Source organism: Myxine glutinosa, chromosome 14 (genome assembly GCF_964187855.1).
Source record: "Myxine glutinosa chromosome 14, kmMyxGlut1.1, whole genome shotgun sequence".
NCBI lineage: Eukaryota > Metazoa > Chordata > Myxini > Myxiniformes > Myxinidae > Myxine > Myxine glutinosa.
This window is the reverse complement of record NC_136274.1, coordinates 78,158,759-78,171,949: the sequence shown is the minus strand read 5'-3', so window position 1 is coordinate 78,171,949 and position 13,191 is coordinate 78,158,759. Positions and strand designations below refer to the sequence as shown.

The window sequence follows — 13,191 nt, the reverse complement described above, 5'->3', positions numbered from 1 at the left end:
ACAACACCTTATTTTTTGGTAGTATAGTCAAATGGCTGGCTAATGGGATTATAACAAGGGATTATATCCAATAGCACCTCTTTGATGGAATGATCATCATGAACACTGACAAGGGTTCTGACCCACAAGGATAACTCCATTTGAGGTTGGTGAACTCAAGGAAGTATTTTGTGTGACAATACGTCTTTAGCATCGATTCAATTACCCATTGCTACCTGGGTATTTTAAAGTAAATATAATATGCACACCTTTATTATAATAAGGCTAATACGCCAACATACCATTCAGTATATTGTGCAGTCTTTATATATTATGGGCCACTATATTGATAAGAATGAAGTTTTTGTTGAACTACGCATTGCTTACCTTTCCGAGCTGAACTTGCAAATCAGAAACCTCATTCTTGGTGTGTTCTCTTGCCTGCAAGTAAAGAAAAATGCGACATTAGAGATTTTAAAACCTGAAAAATTTAACGTTTTCCAAATGACACCTAAACTGCATTTGGACAATACAAACCAAGAGGGGCTGGTGAATGCTCTGGTAGTCCCTGTGGCGGCCGTCCCTGCAGGTAAGAACTTTGGTCCCGACCCGCGCACGCCAAAAAGTACCGCCAATTTTCGGCTTATTCGCCTCAATGTTAAGGCAAGCTGTTCGGCTATCTGCCACCTTAATCTTAATCACCGGTGACACGACAATATCAACTCGGTGTGATTATATTAATCCTTAGAGGTTTCTGCACTTTAATGAAAGAAGAAGAAGTGGAAGACAGCCATTAGGCCACTCAAGCCTGTGCAATGGGGTTTATCTGTGCACTATTCTTTTTAAATGCTGAGCCGAACAGAAGGAAGCAGCAGGTACCATTTTTGAAGGCTTTGGCACAACTCGGCTGTGGTTCGAACCACCGACCTCCCAGACCCAAGAGGGGATCATTATTCCACTGAGTCTGGCATTCCACCAAGAAAAGGGCTTTTAATCCAATGAAGAAGCTCATCAATTACAGAGAAGATAACCTTAGCGATGGTCGAGTTGTTCTCAAGAAAGGTATAGAAGTATGAAGCCTTTGTTTTAACAAGAGATTTAGTGAGTTGAATACGAGCCATTTTGAAGGTCCAGTAATTAAAAGGTAACCAAGATATGGATATGCTCCTTCTGATTTGCCACATATCAATTTGAGAGAATGTAAATCAGTAGTGAACCAAGGAGAACAATTACAAGATTTAGCAAAATGGGTGACAAGTAGAGCAAGCTGATCACGGGCATCTTAGAGTTTCTAGTTGTAAAATTAAAACAATTGTTCAGGATAACCTGGGAGGTGTAAGAGCCAACTTAAGTTGGATAATTCCTCACCAAACTTTTGAATATTAATAGTTAATATTTCGGGAGGTCTTAGGCTTCGATAGGTGTAAAGGTGTCAAAGGGAAGCTAAAAGTGACGAATACCGGTCGTGAGAAAAAGGCAATGTCTTAAAGTCAATATCAGACACAGGATTAATGAGGAAAGAAGATGAGATCCAATGTATGACCATAAATAGTAGTAGAACAAGATACGTGTTTGAAAAATTGAAAACAATTAACCAGTTGGGAAAATATTTGTTAAAATGGAGCTTGTTGCTGTTGGTTAACATGAATGTTGAAATCAGCGACAACGAGGACCTTTCTCGGATAGATAAGAAGAGTTAACAAAAAATTGAAATCGTCAATAAATGAAGCATGATGCTTTGGAGCTCTGTTGACGATTGTTATTTTTACTTTTACAGGTGAACCAACAGACACAGATGTTCAAATGATAGATATTAAACAATGGAGTTAATTTGTGAGGTGAAGGGTGGGGTGAGTCAGGACAGAGAAAATAAATGAGTTGGGGGAAGGCAGGGAAGGAAGTGTGTGTTATATATAGCATTTTATTTTTTCACCTTTAATTACACATCGTAACCCACAACTTCGAAGTGAAAATTAAATTCTACAAATTACAGAAAATTAATTATAAATAAAAAACTAGAATACCTTGGTTGGATAAGTGTCCACCCCCCTGAGTTAATACTTAGAGGAAGCACCTTTGATAGCAATTACAGCTGCGAGTCAATTGGGATAGGTCTCTACCAACTTGGCACACCCATTCACAATATCTGCTTATTCTTCTGTACAAAACTGTTCAAGCTCAGTCAAGTTGCATGGGAAGTGTTGATGCACAGCAATCTTCAAGTCATACCACAGATCATCCTCTCAGATTTTTCTGTATTTTGCTACTTACATTTTCCTTTCTATCCTGACAGGTGCGTCCAAGTCCCTGCTGATGAGAAACATCCCCATAACATGATGCTGCCACCACCATACTGCACAGTAGGGATGGTGTTCTTTGGGTGATGTGCTGTGTTGGGTTTGCACCAAACGTAACATTTTGCATTTTGGCCAAAAAGTTCCATCTTGGTTTCGTCAGACCACAAAACTTTTTGCCACATGGCTTCAGAATCTCCGGAGTGGTTTTTTTGCATATCTGAAACGGGTCTCAAGGTGGGCTTTTTTGAGTAATGGCTTCCTTCTCACCACCCTACCACACAGGCCAGACTTGTGGAGTGCTTGGGATATTGTTGTCATGCACACAGTGACCAGTCTTTATCATAAAGGCATGTAGCTCTTTCAATGTTGCCATTGGCCTTTTGGTGGCCTCTGTGATCAGTCTCCTCCATGCTTGATCATCCAGTTTGGAGAGACGGCCTGGTCTATGCAGGGTCTTGGTGATATTATACGCCTTCCACTTCTTAATGATTGTCTTGACTGTACTCAAAGGGATATTCAAGGCCTTTGAAATATTTTTTATACCAATCCCCTGATCTGTACCTTTCCACTTTATCCCGGAGATCTATTAAAACGCTTCTTGGTGCTCATGGTTGAGTCTTTGCTGTCGAATAGACTACCCAGCAGAGGAAACCCACAGGAACACCTGATTTTATTTTGAAATAATCAGAATCGCTACAATTTAACACAGGTGGAGGCCAATTAACTTGATGTGTGATTTTGAAGGTGATTGGTTACACCTTAACTAATTTACAATTGCTATTACAAGGGGGTTGGACACTTATCCAACCAGGATATCAGAGTTAGGTTTCCTCTGCATTTAAATGCAGAGGAACAGATCATTTTTCTGAGAGTTTATTATTATTCTTCCGCCTGAGTTTTCACCTTCGAAAACTTTTAAAATCAATGTTCTCAGCAACTGTTGGTCTGATTGACACGAAATTTTCACCAATTGGCTAGATATGTACAATCGTTTACTGCTAATTATGATGTCATAGGTCACGTGGTATGGGCGCCATCTTGGAAAATACCTTCAACTTTGGCCCTCTATCTCCGAAACGGATGAATGGAAAAAATGGAGTCATGGCTCATTCTAAAGAACTCTGCAATGGGACCAAAAATGTGTTTATTTAGGATTTTAAAAGTGCTAACGTTACGAAGTTAGAATTCGACAAAAGATGCCTGGATGCCACGAATATATTTTTTTTACATGACCTTAATGAAAAAAAATTCAGAATACAAAAAATTGGCATCATACATCACATGGTTCGGCCGCCATATTGTTTTTCGTGAAAAACACTAAAACCCCTTTTTCTCCGCAACGGCTGAACAGATCAAGCCCAAGCTTTGCATGCAGAATCGCATGCCCATGATGAACAAAAAGTTCCCGCATGACGACGTCGTACATCGCATCGTTTAGGAGTTATGACGTTTTTAAGCATAAACCTTAAATCCTATCGCCTCCCTAATTTTTGAAGATATAGAGTGGAAACTTTACACAAATATTCCCCATGTGGGGAAGTTAAAACGTTACTTGAGAAGTTTCGATAAGTCACATGGTTTGGCCGTAATAAATGATTGAACGGAAATCTTAAAAAGCTTCTATCTCTTGAACCGCTTCATTGATCAACTTTAAATTTTAATGTAATGTAGCTCTCATCAAGGGGAATACGTGTTTAAAATTTAAACATGATTGGTTGTACGGTCTGGAAGCTAGAAGTTGTTATTGTTGAAAGGAGAAGAAATGCAACAATGGTGATTTTGAGAGATAAGAACACGGAGAAGAATATGGTAAGTTGGAAGTTTGTGTGATTTGTAGTTTTTAAGTTATCGTCGAATAAAGAAATCACGCTTTTGCTGAGGGCCGTGCTTTAATTTTCACTTGGCACGATTCGTGCAGGCGGCCCGTACGGGCTCATTTCAAGTTGGAATGAACTTCGGCTTTCGGATTTGGTAGTCGTTAAGGTAGTTGAATACTCGACCACCGCAACCCCGGTGCAAATCGGATCAAATTTGACTGAGTTACCTCAGGTCGCGAGGGGGGAATTAAAAACTGCACCCTTGGCGCGGTTCATGCAGTCGGCCCGTACAGGCTCATTTCAAGTCGGAATTGAATTCGGCTTTTGGCTAAGGTAGTTGAATACTCGACCACCGCAAACCCGGTGAAAATCGGATAAAATTTGACCAAGTTACCTCAGGTGGTGAGTAGGTAATTATTTAATTAACACACTGTACACGACGTGCAGGCTGCACACGAAGCGACCTCACAGGCTCATTTCAATCTCAAATTAAATTCTGATTTCAGATTTGGCAGTATATTGACACTTGACCAAAACAAATTTGGCAAAATTCCGACTATTTTTGATGTGTGTGTGTGTGTGGATGTGTGTGTGTGTGTGCGAGTGGATGCGTGTGTGCGAGTGGATGCGTGTGTGCGAGTGGATGCGTGTGTGCGAGTGGATGCGTGTGTGCGAGTGGATGCGTGTGTGCGAGTGGATGCGTGTGTGCGAGTGGATGCGTGTGTGCGAGTGGATGCGTGTGTGCGAGTGGATGGGTGTGTGCGAGTGGATGCGTGTGTGCGAGTGGATGCGTGTGTGCGAGTGGATGCGTGTGTGCGAGTGGATGCGTGTGTGCGAGTGGATGCGTGTGTGCGAGTGGATGCGTGTGTGCGAGTGGATGCGTGTGTGCGAGTGGATGCGTGTGTGCGAGTGGATGCGTGTGTGCGAGTGGATGCGTGTGTGCGAGTGGATGCGTGTGTGCGAGTGGATGCGTGTGTGCGAGTGGATGCGTGTGTGCGAGTGGATGCGTGTGTGCGAGTGGATGCGTGTGTGCGAGTGGATGCGTGTGTGCGAGTGGATGCGTGTGTGCGAGTGGATGCGTGTGTGCGAGTGGATGCGTGTGTGCGAGTGGATGCGTGTGTGCGAGTGGATGCGTGTGTGCGAGTGGATGCGTGTGTGCGAGTGGATGCGTGTGTGCGAGTGGATGCGTGTGTGCGAGTGGATGCGTGTGTGCGAGTGGATGCGTGTGTGCGAGTGGATGCGTGTGTGCGAGTGGATGCGTGTGTGCGAGTGGATGCGTGTGTGCGAGTGGATGCGTGTGTGCGAGTGGATGCGTGTGTGCGAGTGGATGCGTGTGTGCGAGTGGATGCGTGTGTGCGAGTGGATGCGTGTGTGCGAGTGGATGCGTGTGTGCGAGTGGATGCGTGTGTGCGAGTGGATGCGTGTGTGCGAGTGGATGCGTGTGTGCGAGTGGATGCGTGTGTGCGAGTGGATGCGTGTGTGCGAGTGGATGCGTGTGTGCGAGTGGATGCGTGTGTGCGAGTGGATGCGTGTGTGCGAGTGGATGCGTGTGTGCGAGTGGATGCGTGTGTGCGAGTGGATGCGTGTGTGCGAGTGGATGCGTGTGTGCGAGTGGATGCGTGTGTGCGAGTGGATGCGTGTGTGCGAGTGGATGCGTGTGTGCGAGTGGATGCGTGTGTGCGAGTGGATGCGTGTGTGCGAGTGGATGCGTGTGTGCGAGTGGATGCGTGTGTGCGAGTGGATGCGTGTGTGCGCGTGGATGCGTGTGTGCGAGTGGATGCGTGTGTGCGAGTGGATGCGTGTGTGCGCGTGGATGCGTGTGTGCGAGTGGATGCGTGTGTGCGAGTGGATGCGTGTGTGCGAGTGGATGCGTGTGTGCGAGTGGATGCGTGTGTGCGAGTGGATGCGTGTGTGCGAGTGGATGCGTGTGTGCGAGTGGATGCGTGTGTGCGAGTGGATGCGTGTGTGCGCGTGGATGCGTGTGTGCGCGTGGATGCGTGTGTGCGCATGGATGCGTGCGTGCGCGTGGATGCGTGCGTGCGCGTGGATGCGTGCGTGCGCGTGGATGCGTGCGTGTGAGTGGATGCGTGCGTGCGTGTGGATGCGTGCGTGCGTGTGGACGCGTGCGTGCGAGTGGACGCGTGCGTGCGAGTGGACGCGTGCGTGCGAGTGGACGCGTGTGTGCGAGTGGACGCGTGTGTGCGAGTGGACGCATGTGTGCACGTGGATGCGGGTGTGGATGTGTGGATGCGTGTGTGCGAGTGGATGCGAGTGGATGCGTGTGGGTGCGTGCGTGCGTGCGTGTGCGTGCGTGTGCGTGCGTGTGGATGCGTGCGTGCGTGTGGATGCGTGCGTGCGTCTGGATGCGTGCGTGCGTCTGGATGCGTGCGTGCGTGTGGATGCGTGCGTGCGTGTGGATGCGTGCGTGTGGGTGGATGCGTGCGTGTGGATGCGTGCGTGTGGATGCGTGCGTGTGGATGCGTGCGTGTGGATGCGTGCGTGTGGATGCGTGCGTGTGGATGCGTGCGTGTGGATGCGTGCGTGTGGATGCGTGCGTGTGGATGCGTGCGTGTGTTTGTGTGTATGCGGACGTGTGTGTGGGAACGTGTGTGTGGGGATGTGTGTGTGGGGATGTGTGCGTGTGTGTATGTGTGTGTGTGTGTGTGTGTGTGTGTGTGTGTGTGTGTGTGTGTGTGTGTGTGTGTGCGCGTGCGTAGGTTGTATCAAAGCGGGGTTGTATCAAATCGTGTCCGATGAAAGCGGGGTTGTATCAAAGCCAAATTTTATCAAAGTGGGGTTGTATCAAAGTGTGTCCGATGAAAGGGGGTTGTATCAAAGGGGGTTGTAGCAAAGTGGGGTTGTAGCAAAGTGGGGTTGTAGCAAAGTGGGGTTGTAGCAAAGTGGGGTTGTAGCAAAGTGGGGTTGCAGCAAAGTGGGGTTGCAGCAAAGTGGGGTTGCAGCAAAGCATGGTTGTATCAAAGCGTGTATGAAAGCATGTTGTGTGAAAGCGGGAAGGCGGAGGAAACAGGTCATCACTGTCAGCAGTTATAAAGTGGCAGTTCTGGTTTTGTATTTTTAATTAATATTCTGAAATTTGTAGAATTTGTTTTTCGCTTGGAAGTTGTGGGTCAAGAATGTGTAAATAAAGGTGGGAAAAGTCTGATTTAATGCATTTTAATTCCAGGCTATATATAAGGCAACAAGAGGTGAAAATTTTGAAAGGGGGGTGTAGACTTTTCGGCACTATATACACTTTTTTAAAAGGATCTTTTGGCTAAACAGTTGCATAGACTCCACCTATTTGGCATGAACTTAGCAGAGCTATAGGCCTCTACATTTCAGTAGGATTGTCCTGCAGCCAATACTGAAAGATTTTTTTTTTTTTTTGTGTACAACATCGAGGCTCGTGAAAGAGTTAATTTAATATTAAGTAAATAAGATCATTTAATTTTCAATTTTATTGACCAGTCCACCCCGGAAAGGCAACATCCACGGACATGTGTTTCGGACTTGTTGGCCCTCATCAACGTGGAACAGAAGCGCCTCCCCGGAGTGAACTGGTCAAACCCTATAAGACATCAAGTCGAGATCAGACCCGATTACTGTAGTGGGTACCAGGAAGAAAGTGCCACACCAGCTATTGCTGCATGATTCCAGACCAACAGAAAATGCCTGCCTGACATTAACCTGTCTGTGGCACACAAAACAGTTCTGGGGGAAGCAAGGAACAATTTGAATTTGAAAAAGGCTCTTCTGGCTCTTCTGGCTAAACAGTTGCACAGGCTCTGCCTATTAAGCATTAGCTTAGCGAGCTACAGCCCCCTTTTTTCTCCATAGGATTGTATTGCAGCCAATATATATATAATAAAAATAACCACCTTTAGAGGCCATTTTTCCCCGCAAAGCGGGGGTTGGCCTTTTTCGGGAACCGTGGTTGTTGTTGTTGTTGTTTTTTGGTCCCCTTTTGAAGCAATGTTTTACGGCCGGATGCCCTTCCTGCCGCCAACCCTTTTTGCCGCCTTTTACGACAAACAGGGAATTACCAGTGAACTGGTACTCAATTAGCCGACCTCGGAAGGATGACAGGCTGAGTCAACCCCCCTGGCGTTAATTCAGCGATCGACCCGGATTCGAACCCAGGATCCTAGGATCCTAAGCCGGCACCCTAGCCACTAGCCCAACACCAGGGACAACACCAGCCCAACACCAGCCCAACACCAGCCCAACACCAGCCCAACACCAGCCAATACCGAGGAGAAAATTTTATTCTCAATTTTATAGACCAGTCCACTGCTAAACTCATGCCTAATAGCGAATTTGATTGGTTGATCAAATGAAAGGTTGATAAAATATGTTGATAAAAATATATTTGCCATGACGGCAAGTGTAAAACACCAAGATCCCGGTAGGATGGCCTGAATACAAGGAGGACAAAGAGAATGTAAAAATGCCGCACAATAAGAGTAACCTATCAGAGCAATGTGCAAGAAAGGATAAAAGTAAGGAAACAGTTTAAAAAATTTAAGTAAACAAGTTGATGTTAAGATTAATGATTAAATAATATGACAAAAATCAGGAAATATAAATATACAACATATAAAGAAACATGGAAGATGAAATCCAAGCAGAACGAGAAACACAAACAGGGAGGACGAAGGGGAGTAAATGTCACAAGACAAGGAGTGGAGGTGTAGAGCTGCATAAAGTAGGCACACCCAGTTAAATGATAAATTCAAGCAGACAAGTCATGTTCCCAGTGTGTTCTGCATAGTGTTGGGCGAGTTGACACGTTTGATGATGCATACAGTACATACACAATGAAAGGAAGTGAAATTTAAATATTATTGTAGGTGGCAGGTTTTCCTGTTTATTATTTGGTTGGAAACGATAAAGAAGTCACCAGTGTACTAAACTGATAGTTAAATAGTGTCAGCACATACCCCTTAAAAAAAAAAAAAATTAAACAGCAAAACCTTGGTAAGCTTCTCCTGGCAATCAGCGAGTCGGCGGCGGGAATTATCCAAAGCTGCATGCGCCTTGCGTAGGTCATTCTCAGCTTGGTCAGCCCGGCACAGTGCAGAGCAGAGGTCATCTTCGAGGCAGTGCACTGAGCTCTGCAACTCTTCCAACTGCGCCTGGAACTCCTTTGGTTGAGACAGCATACTGGATAAGAGAACATTCACAGTAGATTCTTCTTCTAAAAAAAAAAACAATTATTGTCCTCATGGGCATAAATATTGCATAGACTGGATTTCGTTTCTTATTTTTATTTTATTTTTATGTACAAGATCGAGGCTCGTGAAAGAGCTAACATTAATCACACAAAAAAAATCTAACAGACACATAAAACATATAATAAGGGGAGCGGTAGACAAGATGGGGAGAGGGGGAAGGACACAAACACAACATTTGAGAGCAGGGACATCGGGAGATCTGTGGGAGGGAGAGGGCTTGGGGGGAGGTGGGAGAAGTATAAATCACATGGACACTGCAAGGACTTCCAGGAAGGAAGTTGGTATTTCAAAAAAGTCGATCTGGGGTGAATTAGCAGGATTGCATCCAAAATTTGCTATCCTAGGATTCTACCCTCCAACACAACCACTTCCACCCCAAAAAAAATCTAAAAATTAGCCCCCAGGCCCAATGGAACGCAATCATGATCGACAAGCAAATACAGGAACTTGGACATAGGAAGAGGCCATCTTGCCCATCATGCCTGTGGGTTATCCAAATCCCATTAATTTACACCTACCCATTTATTCAAAATTTATGACAGCAAACCAATCTTCCATATTCATTGTTATGTAATTATATTGTTATGAATTTTGGGGTAGTGATATAAAGATGCAGGTAGATCTGCATAGGTAGGTGCTCCAATGATCGTGGGTAGAAATAACCACTTTGATGTACACAAGTTAGGGACCTGTTTAGTCCGAATGTCGGATTAAGGTGTATCTTCGTCCCCATTACGAGGAATGGGGCATGTTAACTAGTTATAGGGATTATGTTAACTACCACCTTGTTAGTCAAACCTCTGTGATGTATCCTTTGTTCCTTATGGCACTGCACCATAGACACGAGTCACGCCCATTAGTGCACTAATTAAATCCCCCCCCCACAATAAAACCAACCAGAAGCCAGGCATCCAGCACAAAGGATAACAATCCCGCCTGGTTGAACACACATAGCACAGGCAAGCCGGGAGCCATGCCCAAAAGGACTCGCTATTGTGCAGGAGTCAACCAGCCAAAGGCCAGATTAAAGAGGGGAGCCGTGACTGGTCGCTACAAAGCAAGGAGCAGCTCACTGATTGGTGAAGTAAGAGCATCAGCTCAGTCACGTGAAAAGTAAGAGAAGCATCACGCTGATTGGCCACGGACCGATGGCATGAGAGAGAAGCGAGCGGCCATTGGAGTGCTGTTGGCCTGCGCTGAGTGGAGGAGGAGCACGTTGGCGCCAGAGCCGGGATTATAAAAACAATTGTGACCGACATTTTCGCTCTTGCTATGGTGCCTGCCTGTGAGTGTGTGCTGACGATCTGCTCCACTTGGCATTCTGGACCTCGGTGCAAGTGATTGTGTGCCGGCCTCGTCTCCTCGTTCCCCTGTTTATTTGGCATCTGGGATTGAGAGAAACAGCTGACGGGAGAGGCAGCTGGTGGATGAGAGTACGAGCGCTGCGGCGTGCGAGGACATGGAGGCCTGGTTCCCGCCAACGACTGGAGGTTCCCGCCAACGCCCCGGACGACTTTTGGCGACCCTGATGAGATCCCACAAGCCGCTCACAGCTAAGTCACACATAAAATCCTAACCCCTATTTATTTCGTTCATTTATCCCCTGTGCATGTGTGTCTGTAATAGGAGCGCTCCATTTAGAGGGATAAGTCCACGGCGTTTGCCTCGTTGTTACCGGCCTTTCGTTTCAACAAAGCCTGCGTTTATTTTTGTACATAATATCCGGTTGGTTCGAGTTACTTTTGCAGGGTTGAAGACTGATCGGTGGATCACAACAGGTAAAAGGTTTCGGCCTCTTCTTCTTCGTTCTTCCTCCCGCGCATATATAGTGATCCGCATTTGGGCATCGCCTTTGGAGTTAAAGCTGGCTTTGGCTATCCGTAATTTCCCCGGTATAAACCAAGGGGGACTCACGCAACAATATGTACAAGCAATGTTTATACTGTAGTATGCTGAAACAAAAAGAAAAGCAAATCTGTAAACACACTGCCTGTTCCAGGCTAATAGAGTCAGGGTGCAGAAGAAACAAAAAGACACAACCTGCTGCTGGATCGCCTGCAGCTTGGCATTCTGCTCACGGATGTCCATCAGCAGCTCCAAAGCATGATCATCATCACGGGAAACTTCTAATCGAGCTTGTTCGAGGTTTCGCTTCAGGCCCTGCCAATGATGAAGGCATAACAATTCCCAGGAAGTATGGTTCAAATTTTGTAAAAAATAAAAAATACTGCATATTATTATTGCACTGTGTGTCACAGTCATGTGAAAAAGTAAGTCCACCCCATGTAAAGTTTTGACTTTTTCAACATATTTCAACATACAGCTATTTGATCTTCATTTCAACAATATTGAAAGATAAAGGGGATATAATATAACAAATATCATCCTGGCTGCCATTGACGGTGCTCTCTGGCCCACTGCAATCGACGCTGGCGGTGTTGTCTGGTCAGGCGTGGCTTTCTCAGGGGACGCCTGGCACGATAGCCTGCTTGAACCAGTCGTTGGTTGACTAGCCTTCTGGATACAGGCACATTTGTCAGTTGCTGCCACTCAGCCCGAAGCCGATTATCTGACTTGGTACGGCCATTGCAGACTAACCGGTGCAGCTGGCGATCATCTCTCCTTGTGGTTCTGCGGGGACGTCCTGGCCTCGTTATTGGAGTAGGGACACCCCTCTGAGCATTTCGTTTCAGGATCTCTGACACCTGACCTTGAGTGATGCCATACTGCCGAGCAATAGCACGCTGTTTCATGCCAGAATTTCGTAAAGCCACCACTCCATGACAAACAGCATTGTCGAGTTGACGGACCATCTCCAGAGGAAGCGGCAATAACTTTTGTTGACGTGCAGCAGTTGTTTTCCACGAATACAGAACGCAACAACCCTTATATACACGATTGTGAAGCCAATCGTCAAATGTACCTGTCCTTACATTTTGTCACGCCACCTGTGATATTATCCTGTTATTGACTTCTTGCTGCGAAAGACAATCAGTGACATGGTTCTTTTAACAAATAAATCACCGAAACGTAAAAGAAACTCACCAGATTGATATACTGAGTTCAGAAAGTAAACCCGTCTAGGAAAAAAAATATTCCATATTAAATGCCGAGTGTGTGTGTGTGTGTGTGTGTGTGTGTGTGTGTGTGTGTGTGTGTGTGTGTGTGTGTGTGTGTGTGTGTGTGTGTGTGTGTGTGTGTGTGTGTGTGTGTGTGTATGTATATATATATATATATATATATATATATCTCTCAATCGTACTTCTCTTACGGAGACTACCTTACATTCGTACTTCTCTTACGGAGACTACCTTATATATATATATATATATATATATATATATATATATATAGTTGTGGTTTTGGAATAAAGGATAACCCCCCTCATAGGTAGACGCACCTCAACATGTAGCCTCGCGATAGTATAGTTATTTCTTAGCAAATGTAAGGTAGTCTCCTTTCCTGTGTTAGTTTTGCGTTGAGCATGCCCGTGAGTAGGGTGTTCTTTTGGCGCTGAAATGCCACGTGCTCGGCCTCAACAAGTCTGGCAAGGCCGAAGGGGGGAGCTGCAGGGGGAGTGGCCGGTAAGCAACAAGCCGCCAATCAGGGCTCGAGGGGAGTGGCTAACCACGGCAATGGGAGGCGGAGCATGGAACATTAGGGCCGGGCCGGAGCCATAAAACCCTGCTCCAGGCCCACCCCCCCCCCCCCCCCCCCCGCCTCAGTCAGAGTTCTGAGTTCAGAGTCAGTACGAGTGAGAAACGCAGCAGAACGAGTGGGTTGAACTGTTTGCAATAGTACACAAACTTTCCCCGTGCCCCGTGCCCTGCGCTGTATTAATCACGCTTGAAAAGGCGACCCGTT

At 46.0% G+C, this 13,191-nt stretch overlaps 1 protein-coding gene across 6 annotated transcripts in view; it reads right to left on the bottom strand.

Annotated features, from left to right (window-relative positions):
• The window catches only part of CIT (citron rho-interacting serine/threonine kinase), a 183,776-nt gene that overhangs the window by 86,226 nt on the left and 84,359 nt on the right, over positions 1 to 13,191 (bottom strand). For all 6 annotated transcript variants that reach the window (XM_078768329.1, XM_078768330.1, XM_078768331.1 and 3 more), the window contains 3 exons: positions 11,368 to 11,487; positions 9,067 to 9,237; positions 367 to 420 (listed from right to left, as the gene is read on the bottom strand). In XM_078768329.1, the coding sequence (XP_078624455.1) occupies positions 367 to 420; positions 9,067 to 9,237; positions 11,368 to 11,487 (345 nt within the window). The remainder of the gene's footprint in view (positions 1 to 366; positions 421 to 9,066; positions 9,238 to 11,367; positions 11,488 to 13,191) is intronic.